The sequence below is a fragment of the Chiloscyllium plagiosum genome, unplaced genomic scaffold (assembly GCF_037043375.1).
Source record: "Chiloscyllium plagiosum isolate Xiang-an unplaced genomic scaffold, Cpla_swu_hap1 HiC_scaffold_35, whole genome shotgun sequence".
In the NCBI taxonomy this organism is placed as follows: domain Eukaryota; kingdom Metazoa; phylum Chordata; class Chondrichthyes; order Orectolobiformes; family Hemiscylliidae; genus Chiloscyllium; species Chiloscyllium plagiosum.
The window spans coordinates 58759361-58772900 of NW_028270173.1; the positions used below are offsets into that span (position 1 = coordinate 58759361).

The window sequence follows — 13540 nt, forward strand, 5'->3', positions numbered from 1 at the left end:
GATTAGGTCAGGAGAATTTTGACACATCATCAGATTTGAAACTGGTGAGTGGTGTGGAGCCTTCCATCAGAACCAACCTTTCTTTAGTTTGGCTGTGGGTGATCAGTCAAGGTGAGGTTGGGAAGAAGTGTGAGTGGAGTCCAATGTGGTGAGAGCTTCAGTCATTCACCGAGGGTCATGAACCACTGACTCATTCCTACAGTGGAGGAGCCAGTGTTGGACTGGGATGGACAAAGTTCAAAATCACTCTGCAGAAACTTGATGTCTGTGTCACTTCCAAATAAACCTGTTGGACTATAACCTGGTGTTGTGTGTTTTTTAACTCATTACTACAGGTGAGAGGTGTGTGAGGTGACTGATACAGGCTCCCAGGATCTAATATCATTCAGGATGCTTCTGTTACACAACTATTGACTTAAAGACAGCAACATGGAAGAAAAGCCCTTCAAGAGTGAGATATGTGACCGAGCCTTCATGCAGACATCAGCACTCGGGGAACACCAATGGATTCACACTGGGAAGGAGCCGTTCGAATGTGAGGTGTGTAAGCAGAACTTTACAAAGTTATCAGGCCTGGTGAATCATCGCCGTGTTCACACTGAGGAAAAACCATTCACGTGCGAGACTTGTGACAAATCGTTCTCACAGTCATCAAAGCTCCTAATGCATCAACATATTCACACAGGGGAGAAACCCTTCACATGTGAGGTGTGTACCAAATCATTCTCTGATTCTTCGACCCTCTGCAAACACCAACGCATTCACACACAGGAAAAACCATTCACATGTGACACATGTGACAAATCGTTCTCACACTCAGAAAACCTCCGTAGACACCAACGCATTCACACAGGAGAGAAACCATACAATTGTGAGGTTTGTAACAAATCATTCTCACAATCAGTGAACCTCCGTGCACACCAACGTATTCACACGCGGGAAAAACCATTCAAATGCGAGATGTGTGACAAATCATTTTCATCGTCATCGAACCTCCGCACGCACCGACGCATTCACACGCGGGAGAAACCATTTACTTGTAAAGTGTGTGACAAGTCATTCTCGGATTCATCCGCCCTTCGTAGACACCAACATCTTCACACAGGAGAGAAACCATTTGTGTGTGAGGTCTGTGACAAATCGTTTGCAGACTCATCAAGACTTCTGCTCCATCAGAGGATTCACACAGGGGAGAAACCATTCACATGTGAGGTGTGTAACAAAGCATTTTCAGTGTCATCGGCCCTCCACAAGCACCAGGGCATTCATGCAGATGTGAAGCCATTCACATGTGAGGTGTGTGACAAATCATTCTCACAGTCAGAGAACCTCCGCACGCACCAACGTATTCACACAGGGGAGAAACTGTTCATGTGTGAGGTGTGCAACAAATCATTCTCACGGTCGTATAACCTTCGCAGACACCAATATGTTCACACGGGAGAGAAACCATTCACATGCAATGTGTGCAACAAATCATTCTCAAGGTCTTGGGACTTCCTCGTCCATCAGAGGATCCACACAAGGAAATAATTGTTAAAGTCTGAGATTTGTGATGAGCCACCCAGGACACCACAGGATTTAAGAGGGAGAAAGTCTTCAGGTACAATATTTGTGACAAGTCTTTTGAACAGTCAGCATATCTCCTGATCCATTAACATACTCACAAGAAAGAAATTGTACCAAGATGAGTTTTGTAATAAAGCCTTCACACAGTCTCGGACCTCCTGGAACATTAATGATCCCATACAGGCCCACTTGTACCAATCTGCCCTCAGACTGTGAACCTGTACACAATCACACTGTGCAGGATGTTCAGTGGGACTGGGACGCAGAACAAGAAGCAACTAGTGATGACATCACCAGTGCTGAGGGATTATGATGTAACAATGGAGTGACCCTGCAGTGTGATGTCAGTGAAACAGGACTTGGAGTAACCCCCAGGCAGTGAGGACAACCCGCTGTGTTTGTATCCAGAGGATTTACACAAACTGAACAACTCTGTGCACAGATAGAGTGTAAGTGTAAGATTATTGTGCTCTGGTTATTGTGTCCTGTAAAGAATATAACTTCATGTACAGAGATATCACTGGGAAGTGAAGTACAAGCTAGGGAAGTAGGTGTACATCACTGACATGCTGTCAAGCACTGCACTCTCTCTGAAGGAAGTTGATGCTGGTACGCAGTGTGAAATATTCCAGATTCAACAAGAAGCAACAGCATGACATGTCATACTCTGGTACTCATCAAACCAACAGAGACATTAATTCTGACAGATAGGTGTCTTGTTCAGATCAACCAAATTTCACTGAGATGCACTTCTTCAGGTGTTATAGTAAGTTGTGTTGAAAGGATGGTCTGAAACCATCAAGAACGCATGTTGTTGTAAGAGAAGTATTGGACAAGCAGAGGTGAGATCATGATCCAAGGTGACATCTTGTAAAAAAGGAGCAAGATCATTAACCTAAATAGAAGAGTAAAGAGATGCTGAACCATCCTACACAACCCATCAAGGAATTGAATCTAGTCTGAGGTAAGAGTGGTGGTCTACTGGCCAAACGTGAGAAATAAGATGAAGGACACATCAGCCAGTGCAGTGCTTGTAATAAACATCCAAGTAAATAAGATAAAGAGCTGCTCATGACTTGTGACTTACCAGACAGTCCGTAGATGAAACTCCCACTGGAACTGATTCTCTCGTCACAGTTGACTACTGTTTGTCAGCGGGGAGTTCGAGTAGAGATGTCACTGACTGTCAGTGAGATTATAGAATGTCTGAAAGCACACTTCAATCATCATGACATCCCTGACATTGTGTTCAGGGAGAATGACCTTGATTCATGAGTGAAGAATTCAAACACTTTCTGAATGTTTGAGAAATTCAGCATCACACGTCATCTCCATACAACCCAGTCAAATGGAAAGACTGAGGCAAAAGTGAAAATTATCAAAGGGATTGTGAATAAATCAGTTATATCCAACAGAAGCCTGTACAAGGCAATCTTAGAGTAGAGAGACACACTCACTGAAGAAATGGCAAGTTGTCCAGTCCAGCAACTCATGTCACACCCCATCCAAACTATTTTTCCAATAATTGAAAAGCTATTTAGGCTAGAAATAGTGATGTGAGTGCTGGCAGCCAAGTAAAACAACAGATAGATAAATTTCATTTTGATAAAGGTGCCACAAGCATGCAATGCACTCAATAAAAGTTAGTCCACTTGGCAAACTGTTAAATGTGTACTGTATTTGAAACTGAATGACCAGATTTAGTGAAAGCACAGACATGTCTGTGCACATGGAGAAGATGCTCCATCATAGCAGAAGAGGTAGCTCTGACTGTACCGGCAGATCAAGAAAATTAATAACCATCAGTTCTGGAAGTCAGCCATTTCCGAACAAGTGCAATGGTTTGGCACCAGCAATCACACAACAATATCCTTAGAGAGACAAAGTCACCTCCAGAACCAGCAAACATCAGATGAATAACCAACAGAAATTCCTATGCATACCTTAAGGAGACCTGCACTCTTTAAAGATTATATGTGCAATACTTTGTAGAACCAGAGAAAATGTGAACAGTCCAGAAAAATATAACTTTTTACTTATGTGATAACTGTGTTTCTGAAATATGTGTACAGAATAACTTACAAATGATTCTGCATGCAATTTATTTTTCTTGTAAAATGGATGGTTTCTTTTGAAAACTCAATTGTCATCTTGATCTGACTTCTTGTCATCTTAGGGAAATAAAGATTTTGAGCAAAACCATTTTTCACGCAATTATAGTTGACTGTTGTCCAGTGTGAACTAGCTGATTCTGTGCTCGCTATCCAGTTCAGAACGAGCGAGCCCTGTCCTCTGTGTCCAGTTCAGATCGGGAGATTCCTGTGCTCCCTGTCCAGTTCAGACCAGGAGATTCCTGTGCTCCCCGTCCAGTTCAGACTAGGAGATTCCTGTGTTCCCTGTCCAGTTCAGAGCGGGAGATTCCTGTGCTCTCTGTCCAGTTCAGACTGGGAGATTCCTGTGCTCCCCGTCCAGTCCAGACTGGGAAATTCCTGTGTTCCCTGTCCAGTTCAGACCGGCTGATTCCTGTGCCTTTGGAATAGTGTCAAATCTTGACCAAGTCTTTCCATGCCTTAGGACTTTAGAGTTGTGAGTAAGTGCAAGTGAAAGGATTTTTAAAAAGTACTGCAGCTGCATTTTTATTCACTCATAGGAAGTGGGTTGTCCTGCATTTATTACCTGTCTCTAGTTGCCCTTTTGAAGGTAGTGGTGAGGTACATTCTTGAACCTCCACAGTCCACATGCTATGGGTTGGTCCACGATGTGATTTGGGAGTTAATTCCAAGAATTTGACCCAGTAACACTGAAGGAATGGCAATATATTGAGTCAGGATGCTGAGTAGCATGTAAGGGGACTTGCAGTCAATGGTGTTCCCATGTATCTGCTGTCCTTGTCATTCAAGGTGGAAGTGTTACGTGTTTGGAAGGTGCTGATTGAGGATTATTGGTGAATTTCTGCAGTGCATCTTGAAGATAGTACCCACTGCTGCGACTGAGCATTGGTGGTGGAGGAAGTGGATGCTTGTGTGTTTAGTCCCAATCAAGTAGGTTACTCTGTCCTGGATGGTGTCAAGCATCTTAAGTGTTGTTGGAGCTGCACTCATCCAGGCAAGTGTGGAGTATTTCATCACACTCCTGACTTGTGCCTTATAGATGGTGGACCGGTTTTGAGGAGTCATAAGATGAGTTATTCACCACTGCATTCCTCACCTCCAACCTGCTCTTGTAGATATTGTGGCTATGTGGTGAGTCCAGTTGAGTTTCTAGTTAATGGTAACCTCAAGGATGCTGATAGTCAGTGGGGAGGTTGGGGGGGTGAAGCTGGGGAGGGTGGGGGTTGTTCAGTGACAGTAACACCATTGAATGTTAAGGTCTGTTGGTTAGATTGTCTCTTATTGAAGATGTTCATTGTCTGGCCTTTGTGTGGTGCAAATGTTACTTGCCACTTATCAGCACAAGCCTGGATAATGTCCAGATCTTGTTGCATTTGAACATGCTTCAGCGTCTGAGGAGTCATGAATGGGGCAGAACATTAAGCAATCATCAGAGAAGATTCCCACTTCTGACTTTATGAGAGAGGGAAAGTCATTAATTAAGCAGCTGAAGATGGTTGGGCCTGAGGAACTCCTGCAGAGATGTTCTGGAGCTAAGATGACAACTACAACCATCTTCCTCTGTGCCAGATATAACTCCAAACAGCAGAGAGTTTGTCCCTGCTTCCCACTGATTCCAGTTTTGTTCGGGCTCCTTGGAGCCACAATCAGTCAAAAGCAGCCTTGATATCAAGGACTGTCACTCTCACCTCACCTCTGGAATTCAGCTCTTTTGTCCATGGCTGTAATGAGTTCAGAAGCTGAGCAGCCCTGGTGGTACCCAAACTGGGTGTCACAGAGCAGGTTATTGTTGAGCAAGTGCTGCTTGATAGCAGGGTTGATGACACCTTCCATCATTTTACTGATGATCGAGAGTAGACAGATAGGGCAGTAATTGCCTGGGTTGGATTTGTCTTACTTTTTTGTAAATTTCACGTACCTGGGAAATTGTTCATATTGGGGAGTAGATACCAGTGTTGTAACTATAAAGAAATAGTTTGGTTCTATGTGCAGCAAGTCTTCAGTACTATTGCTGGAATGATGCTGGGATTCATAGCCTTTGCAGTACCCAGTATCTCCAACCGTTTCTTGATATCATGTGGAGTGAATTGAATTAGCTGAAGACTGGTATCTGTAATGCTGGGGACCACTAGAGGAAGCTGAGATGGATCATCCACTTGGTACTTCTGGCTGAAGATTGATGCAATTGTTTCATTCTTGTCTTTTGCACTAATGTGCTGGGCTCTTCTATCGTTGAAGTTGGAGATATAAATAGATTCCCTACAGTGTGTCAACAGACCATTTGGGCCAACAGGTCCACACCGATCCTCCAAAGAGCATCCCACCCAGACCCATCCCCCTGTAAACCTGCAATTCCAAAGGCTAATGAATCTACCATTCCTCAATATTATGGAAAATGTAGCACCTAACTTACACATCTTTGGACTGTGGGAGGAAACCGGAGCACCCGGAGGAAACCCATGTAGACACGGGAAGAACGTGCAAACTCCACACAGACAGTTGCCCAAGGCTGGAATTGAACCTAGGTCCCTGGTGCTTTGAAGCAGCAGTGCTAACCACTGAGCCACCATGCTGCCCACATCTGTGAAGCATTTACCTCCCAGTGGGTTGTTTGATTGTCCACCTCCATTCATGACTGGATGTGGCAGGACTGCAGAGCTTAGATCTGCTCTGTTGATTGTTGGGTCGCTTAGCTCTGTCTGTCACAGATGACATTTGGCATGCAAATTGTCCTGCTTTGTAGCTTTATCAGGTTGACACATCATTTTTAGGTATGCCCTGGTGCTGTCCCCGGTACTAGGAGAGTTCCTATTGGAAAGACATTGTGAAACTTGAAAGGGTTCAGAAAAGATTTACAGGGATGTTGATAGGGTTGGAGGATTTGAGCTACAGGGAGAGATTGAATAGGCTAGGGCTGTTTTCCCTGGAGTGTCGGAGGCTGAGAGGTGACCTTACAGCAGTTTATAAAATCATGAGGGGCATGGATAGGATAAATAGACAAAATCTTTTCCCTGGGGTGGGCGAGTCCAGGACTAGAGGGCATAGGTTTAGGGTGAGAGGGGAAAGATATAAAAGAGACCGAAGGGGCAACTTTTTCACGCAGAGGGTGGTACTATAGAATGAGCTGCCAGAGGAAGTGGTGGAGGCTAGTACAATTGCGACATTTAAAAGGCACCTAGATGTGTATATGAATAGGAAGGTTTGGAGGGATATGGGACAGGTGCTGGCAGGTGGGACTAGATTGGGTTGGGATATCTGGTCGGTATCGACGAGTTGGACCGAAGGGTCTGTTTCCATGCTGTACACCTCTATGACTCTGTGACTCTTAAGTGAGGACTGAAGGTGCTGGAGAGTCAGAGTCGAAAAGGGTGGCACTGGAAAAACACAGCAGGTCAGGCAGCATCCGAGGAGCAGGAGATTTGATGTTTTTGGCATAAGCCCCCATTCCTGGTGAAAGACGTATACCCAAAACGTTGACTCTCCTGCTTCTTGGATGCTGTTAACCTGCTGTACTTTCCAGCACCACCCTTTTCGATGCTGCTCCTGGCACACCCCATTGAATTTCTATCGAATGATCCCCTGGTTTGATGATAACAGTTGAGTAGGGGAGATGCCAGGCCGTGAGGTTGCAGTTTGTATTGGAGTTAATTCTGTTGCTGTTGATGGCCCACAGTACCTCATGCATGCTCAGTTTTGAGTTGCTAGATCTTTTCAATGTCTGTCCTGTTTAGCATGATGATATCAATGTGAAGATGGGGCTTTATCTCCATAAAGACTGTGCAGTGGTCATTCTTACTGCTACTGTCACAGACAGATGCATGTGCAGCCAGAAGATTGGTAAGGATCAGGTCAAGTATGATTTTCCCCCTGTTGGTTCCCTCAGTCGATGCTGTGAACCAGTCTAGCAGCTATGTCTTTTAGGACCTGACCAGTTGGATCAGTAGTACTGCTGCCAGACCATTCTTGATGGTAGACATTGAAATCTCCAATGTGGAGTACCTTTTGCACCCTTGCCACTGAGGGAGGACAGTACCTCATAATCAGCAGGAAGTTTCCTTGTGCATGTTTAGTATGAAACCATGAGACTTCATGAGGTCTGGAGTCATGTTGAGGACTCCCAGGGAAATCCTGACTGTATGTCACTGTGTCATCATCTCTGCTGGGTCTGTCCCGCCAGTGGGACAGGAGATGGTGGTGGTGATGGTGGGAGGTGTAGGATATTGTCTGTTGGGTATGATTCCATGAGTGTGGTTGTCGCTTGACCAGTCTGGTGGCTCTTGCCTCCAAATGTTGGCGATGTGAATTTTGTAGGGTAGACAGGGCTATTTCTGCCATTAACTTTTCCTGTGCCTAGGTTGATGCTGGATGGTCTGTCCAGTTTCATTTCTTTTCAGAGGCTTTGTAGCGATTGATACAATTGAGTGGCTTGCAATTGAGAACCAACCACATTGCTGTGGGTCTGGAGTCACATATAAGCCAGACTTGGTGAGGATGGTCATTATGAAGGCTATTAGTGAGCCAGATGAGTTATTCCTGGCAATTAGCCATTGGATTCTTAAATGGATTTATTTTAATTCAATTCAAATTCCACTGTCTGCTGTTTTGGGATTTGAACCTGAACCCCCAGAAAATTACCTGTGTTTCTAGATTAATACTCTGGCGATAACACCGCGAGGCCATTGCCTCCCATTTGAGAAGCTGGATATCTGAAATGGATACATTTCATGGGGGTGAGATGTTCTTTGGAGAGTTGGGGTAGACTCGATGGGTCAGATGGCCTCTCCTACACTGTCGGGATTCTCTGAAGTTAAAAATCACAGTACCAGGTTATAGTCCAACAGGTTTATTTGGAAGCACTGGCTTCCGGAGCACGCTCATTCGTCAGGTAGCTGGTGGGGCAGGATCATAGGATACAAAATTTATAGTAAAAGATTGAAGTGTTATACAACTGATGCGATGTATTGAACACACTCAGAATGGGGATGTAAATGTAAATTTAATGATTGAGAGGCTGAGATCCCTGGTCCCGCCACCAGGGGCCGCCATTTCCAGGTGCGCGCCTGCAGTTCCAGCACTGTCCACGTGACAGTCGCGCTCTCTCAGGTTCGAATTCCCGAGCGCCGGTTGCCAACTGTCAGTTGTGCGGTTAACAACTACAACTACCGCCAGGCACTGCGGGCTGTGGCTCCCCTAATTCCATACCTTCACCCCTCACTACGCAGGCGTAATGCCCACATGCAGTATGGGTAATGTAGTTCGGAGCGGGATTGTGAGCGGTTTGGATGAATTGAGCTGAGTCCCTGTGGAGATTTTAAATAACCTCAGTGAAGGGGGAGCTTTCTGGGCTTGGGGCTGTAATTCAGTCATGTTTGAGGAGATGGTCTGTCCCTCCCTCCGTCAAACACAGGAAGGCAGTTCCAGAGAAAATCTCTCCAACTTTTTCTCACCAAATGTGAGTTTTTATTGATATGTGTGAGATATTTCTGGAGATGTTGGGTTTTCACAAGATTTTGGGACAGATCTTATAACTGTTGATATCTGATTTTCTAATAGAGACATTACTGTCTCAATATAAAACATTTTAACACTAATTACAGGAACATTTTGTGAGGAAGGAATTGAAATGTTGGATTATTTTGTGTGAAACACGCTGTAATGGTCACTGTGATGCGGAAGTTGTGGACACAGCTCTTATAGAGACATAGTGTCTGTTAGAAACGAAAATCGCTTCTCAATAATCGCTCTAGACAAATTCAGGAAAACAAAGTTTTATTAACAAGTCTGCAGAGTTGGGCACCCTTGAAAAAAAAAGGCGCGCCAGGCTAACAATGTTTCTGATTAAATACAGTACAAGTCCCTCCCCTCTATAGCTCTAAAGAGTCACGAGGTTCACATTCTCACAAAGTCTGCAACAGTTTCCCGAGTTGTTTTTCTACCCTGTAGTCTTATCAGTCAAGGACTTATTCTTCTCTGTCAGAGTTAGTGGTCTTATCAATCAAGGACTTGTTTTTCTACTCTGTAGCAGCAGATGTCTCGTCCTTTATTATAGAGAAGCATGTTTTACCCTACCCCCACGGCTCTATTCCCCTTAGACTCTGAGGTCATGCACATCTTAACTATTTGTACCGAAATCGTCTCTCACAATTCCACTCTTTCTGTTTTTAAGATGTGCATGACAAAGATAAGCGTCCTCCCATCAGGGGCCCGGGAAATCCTTGGTCTTTCGCAGCAACAGCACCTTAAGTTCCTGCGTTCCATGTTGGGGTACCGCCACTGCCTGGAGTTGGGAAATATTTTTCTGGATTAAAGATTGAACACAGGGGATCAGGCAGGGTAAGATGAGTAGAAGCATTACGCCCCCCCCAGCCACCAGTAACGCCGTGCGCCACCAACTACCACCTAGGAGACCATCCCACCATCCGATGCCACCAAGAGGGCGCCAGGATTGAACCGGCACATGGGCAGTTTCCGAATTTCATCGGAAATCTTCAAAACCGCTTTACCATTATCGTCAATTTTCAGACAGCAGTTAGTCAGGTTAAACTTCCGGCACACTCCCCCTTCCGAGGCCAATAGATAATCCAAGGCAAGCCGGTTTTGGTATATAGCAGCCCTCATCTGATCCTGCTGCTTAGCCAGCAACTCCAGGGCCAGGGCGGTCTGATTAGTAATGACCTCTACGACTGCTTGGAGCCTGATAATTCGGTTTAACATATAGATAGGAGTACGGTATCCCCATGATCCATCCTGTGCCCACGTAGCCGGCCCGTAGTATTCAATAATACGGGCCGGTGGCCACTCATCCCCCCAATCACCGACTTGGATATCCCTTGGCGACCTACGCAGGGAGTCAAAGAGTTTAACTCCCAAATCATCGGCTTCCTCCCAGGAAGCATACTCCAGCCCATCCCATGGGCAGTTTGGAATATGCCTGATTACCGCAAATCCAAAATAGGCCATCTGGAGCAGGCCCTCCCTGCCTCACAACGTCATCCCACAACTCCTTTACCCCAGGGACGCCCTCATAAGGACCAGGACCACTGCAATTCCAGTATTCGGATTGTTGGCCCCGTGGCAGAGTCTGGACAGGATTATCCCAGCATTGATTCCCCTGACAACCACCGCTCCACACACTCTTTTCATGCCATCGGAAGGGTCAGCACTTAGCTCGTAAGAGGAGGAATCAGAACGTAACCGAATGCAATTTTGATGATCTCGGTTTGCAATGTACCAAGCAATATTCTCAGGCCACCATACTTGTGTGGTGGCATTCAATACACTCTGACAGGGACTAGTTCCTACCTCCACGGTCCCCTTGCCTTCAACACATAACTGGCCCTCAGGGCTATTTGTCAGTCTCCACCCCTGGCTTTTCCTTTCGTTGACATGTGTCCAATTGTATTGAAGCAATTCCCATATGTCTAAGCTTTGCCCAGTCCACGGCCATTGTTCTGACATATGTGGCCCCCCACAAACCCAGCAATTGCTAACATTTAAAACAGTGGCAATCCTAGAGGTGAGATCAATAAACAGGTTTTGTGTTACATCAGGGAGCTCAATCTGCTCTTCTACCTCTTTGTATATAGATGGCACTTTAGAGACAACGAACGTTCTCTGACGGTCGTTCTCTTTCTCTAACTCCTGTTCAGTGTTCTGAACTCTGGTCTCCTTGACTCTGTCAACCTGCTCTCTGAGCAACACGGAGGGTAGGCCCCACTGCCCATCTTTGTTAACACACACCCAGCGGTCATTTTTAGGGCACCCACGGACTTTGCCACCGTACCCTTTATTATACACTTGATAATAGGGTTTTCCATCCTCCCAACATTCTTGCCGTGCATTCACATCGTAACACTGATCGTTCACATGGGAGTGAGACACAAATGATCCCGAGTAGATCTGACTCCCAAGTCTCACCGTAGTCCGACATTTGTCACATCTCCCCTCGCCCTCCCCCACATACAGGAGTAAACCGATCAATATCCCCATCAATACAGTCCAGGTAGAGTTCATTGTCGCTGTCTTTTCAGCTTTACCACCAATGGCTTGTCCCCTGGCCCGCATGTCCAAGTGCTCTCTCCTTCTGGCGGAACAGGCCCCTTTATCCTCGATGCGTGGGCCCACCCTTTTTCTTTCGTCCGAACAGCGGCTTCAGTTGTTAACAGGACCAGGAACGGTCCTTCCCACTGCGGCTGGAGCTTTTCGGCCCTCCAGGTCTTTACAAGTACCCAATCTCCGGGCTCCACCTTATGTAAGAGGAAGTCGAGCGGCGGAGTTTGAGCCAGGAGACCCTTCCTCCGGAGTTCTGCAAAAGAACGGGATAAGGCCAGTAAATAGTCTCTGACAAATACATCTCCCCCTTGTAGAGTGGGACACCCATCAACCTTACTCCAATATGGTAATCCGAACAGCATCTCATAGGGGGAGACCCCGATATCCCGGCGAGGTGCTGTACGTATTCTCAATAGGGCAATGGGAAGGCACTTTGGCCATGGCAACTTAGTTTCTAACATCAGCTTAGTCAATTGGGTCTTGAGTGTGCCATTCATTCTCTCCACTCGACCCGAGCTCTGGGGATGCCGGGGTGCATGGAATTTCCATTGGATACCCAGGGCAGTACAGATCAAATGGTGTAGCCTAGAAACAAAATGTGTCCCGCAGTCTGAGTCTATAGATTCCATCATGCCATATCTCGGGATTATGTTATCTAACAATAGACGGGCCACGGTTGGTGCATCGGCTTTGGCGGTTGGGAAAGCCTCTACCCAGTGAGTGAAATGGTCTACTATTACTAGCAGATACTTCCATCTCTGTACTGGGGGTAATTCTGTAAAGTCGACTTGGATCCTCTGAAATGGCCTAATCGCTAGGGGCTGACCACCGGGTGGCATAGAACGCATGGCCTTCTGATTAATACGCCGGCAAGTGGGGCATCCAACTACCTCTTGTTGGGCTAATGTGTATATCCCCCTGCATACATAGTCTCTCAGGATCGTGTCACACATGGCTTGCACCCCCCAGTGGGTCTGATGGTGTAATCGGTGCAGAATACTCTGGGTGATCTGTTTGTTTAGTACTTGTCTCCCATCAGGAACCGTCCACTTCCCGTTAGTTTCTAGCCGGGCACCCAATTGATCCATTTTATCAATCTCCCCCTGGGTGAAGACGGGTTGTTTAGCGAGCCCTTCCCTCAACGGTATTAATGTTAATAATTGGACGGATTTTTCAACCGCTGCCCGCTTGGCTTCCTCATCTGCCAGCCGGTTTCCCACCGCTTCCGGTGTCGACCCCTTCTGGTGACCGGGTACATGGACTACTGCAAGTTCCGTAGGTAACGCCAGGGCTTCCAATGTTAGGCTGATCATTTGTTCGTGAGCTAATTCTTTTCCCCGGGAAGTTATCAATCCTCGCTCTTTCCAGATTTTCCCGAAAGTATGAACGATTCCGTATACATACTTTGAGTCAGTATATATGGTCCCCACTTTCTCCTCCAACAACTTCAGGGCCCTCTGGAGGGCGTACAACTCACAGGATTGGGCTGACCACTTCCCGGGCAGTCGTCCGGACTCGATCGTCCGTTTCGTTGCGCCATCTACGACCGCATAGCCACTGTACCGGATTCCATTTATGCTCCGAGAGGGCCCGTCGATGTACAGTTCCTGTCCTTCACCCAGCGGAGCCTCTTGCAGATCCTCTCGGCTTTTGGTCTGTAAGTCTACAAATTCCACACAATCATGCTCCTGTTCCCCATCTGCAGGACGTCCGTACAGAAACTGGGCAGGGTTGCAACTGAGATCTTTTGCAAAATTGAGATCGTCTCCGGTCATCAAAATCGTCTCATACTTCAGGATGCGAGAATC

At 46.2% G+C, this 13540-nt stretch overlaps 2 protein-coding genes across 3 annotated transcripts in view; both read left to right on the forward strand.

The window, feature by feature from the left end:
* Positions 1-390: 390 nt before the first annotated feature.
* LOC148140975 (uncharacterized) lies at positions 391-4824 on the forward strand. The gene has a single exon (XM_087978745.1). The coding sequence runs from the start codon at positions 430-432 to the stop codon at positions 1531-1533; it is 1104 nt and encodes a 367-aa protein (XP_087834871.1). The 5' UTR covers positions 391-429; the 3' UTR covers positions 1534-4824.
* A 4188-nt stretch (positions 4825-9012) lies between these two features.
* Positions 9013-13540, forward strand: part of LOC122541593 (uncharacterized) — a 43033-nt gene continuing 38505 nt past the window's right edge. For both annotated transcript variants that reach the window (XR_015752921.1, XM_087978754.1), the window contains exon 1: positions 9013-9132. The gene's annotated coding sequence lies outside the window, so the exon portion shown is untranslated. The remainder of the gene's footprint in view (positions 9133-13540) is intronic.

What these genes read in the sequence shown, in the direction of transcription:
- LOC148140975 (XM_087978745.1), top strand. Translation starts at nt 430, where the DNA reads ATGGAAGAAAAGCCCTTCAAGAGTGAGATATGTGACCGAGCCTTCATG.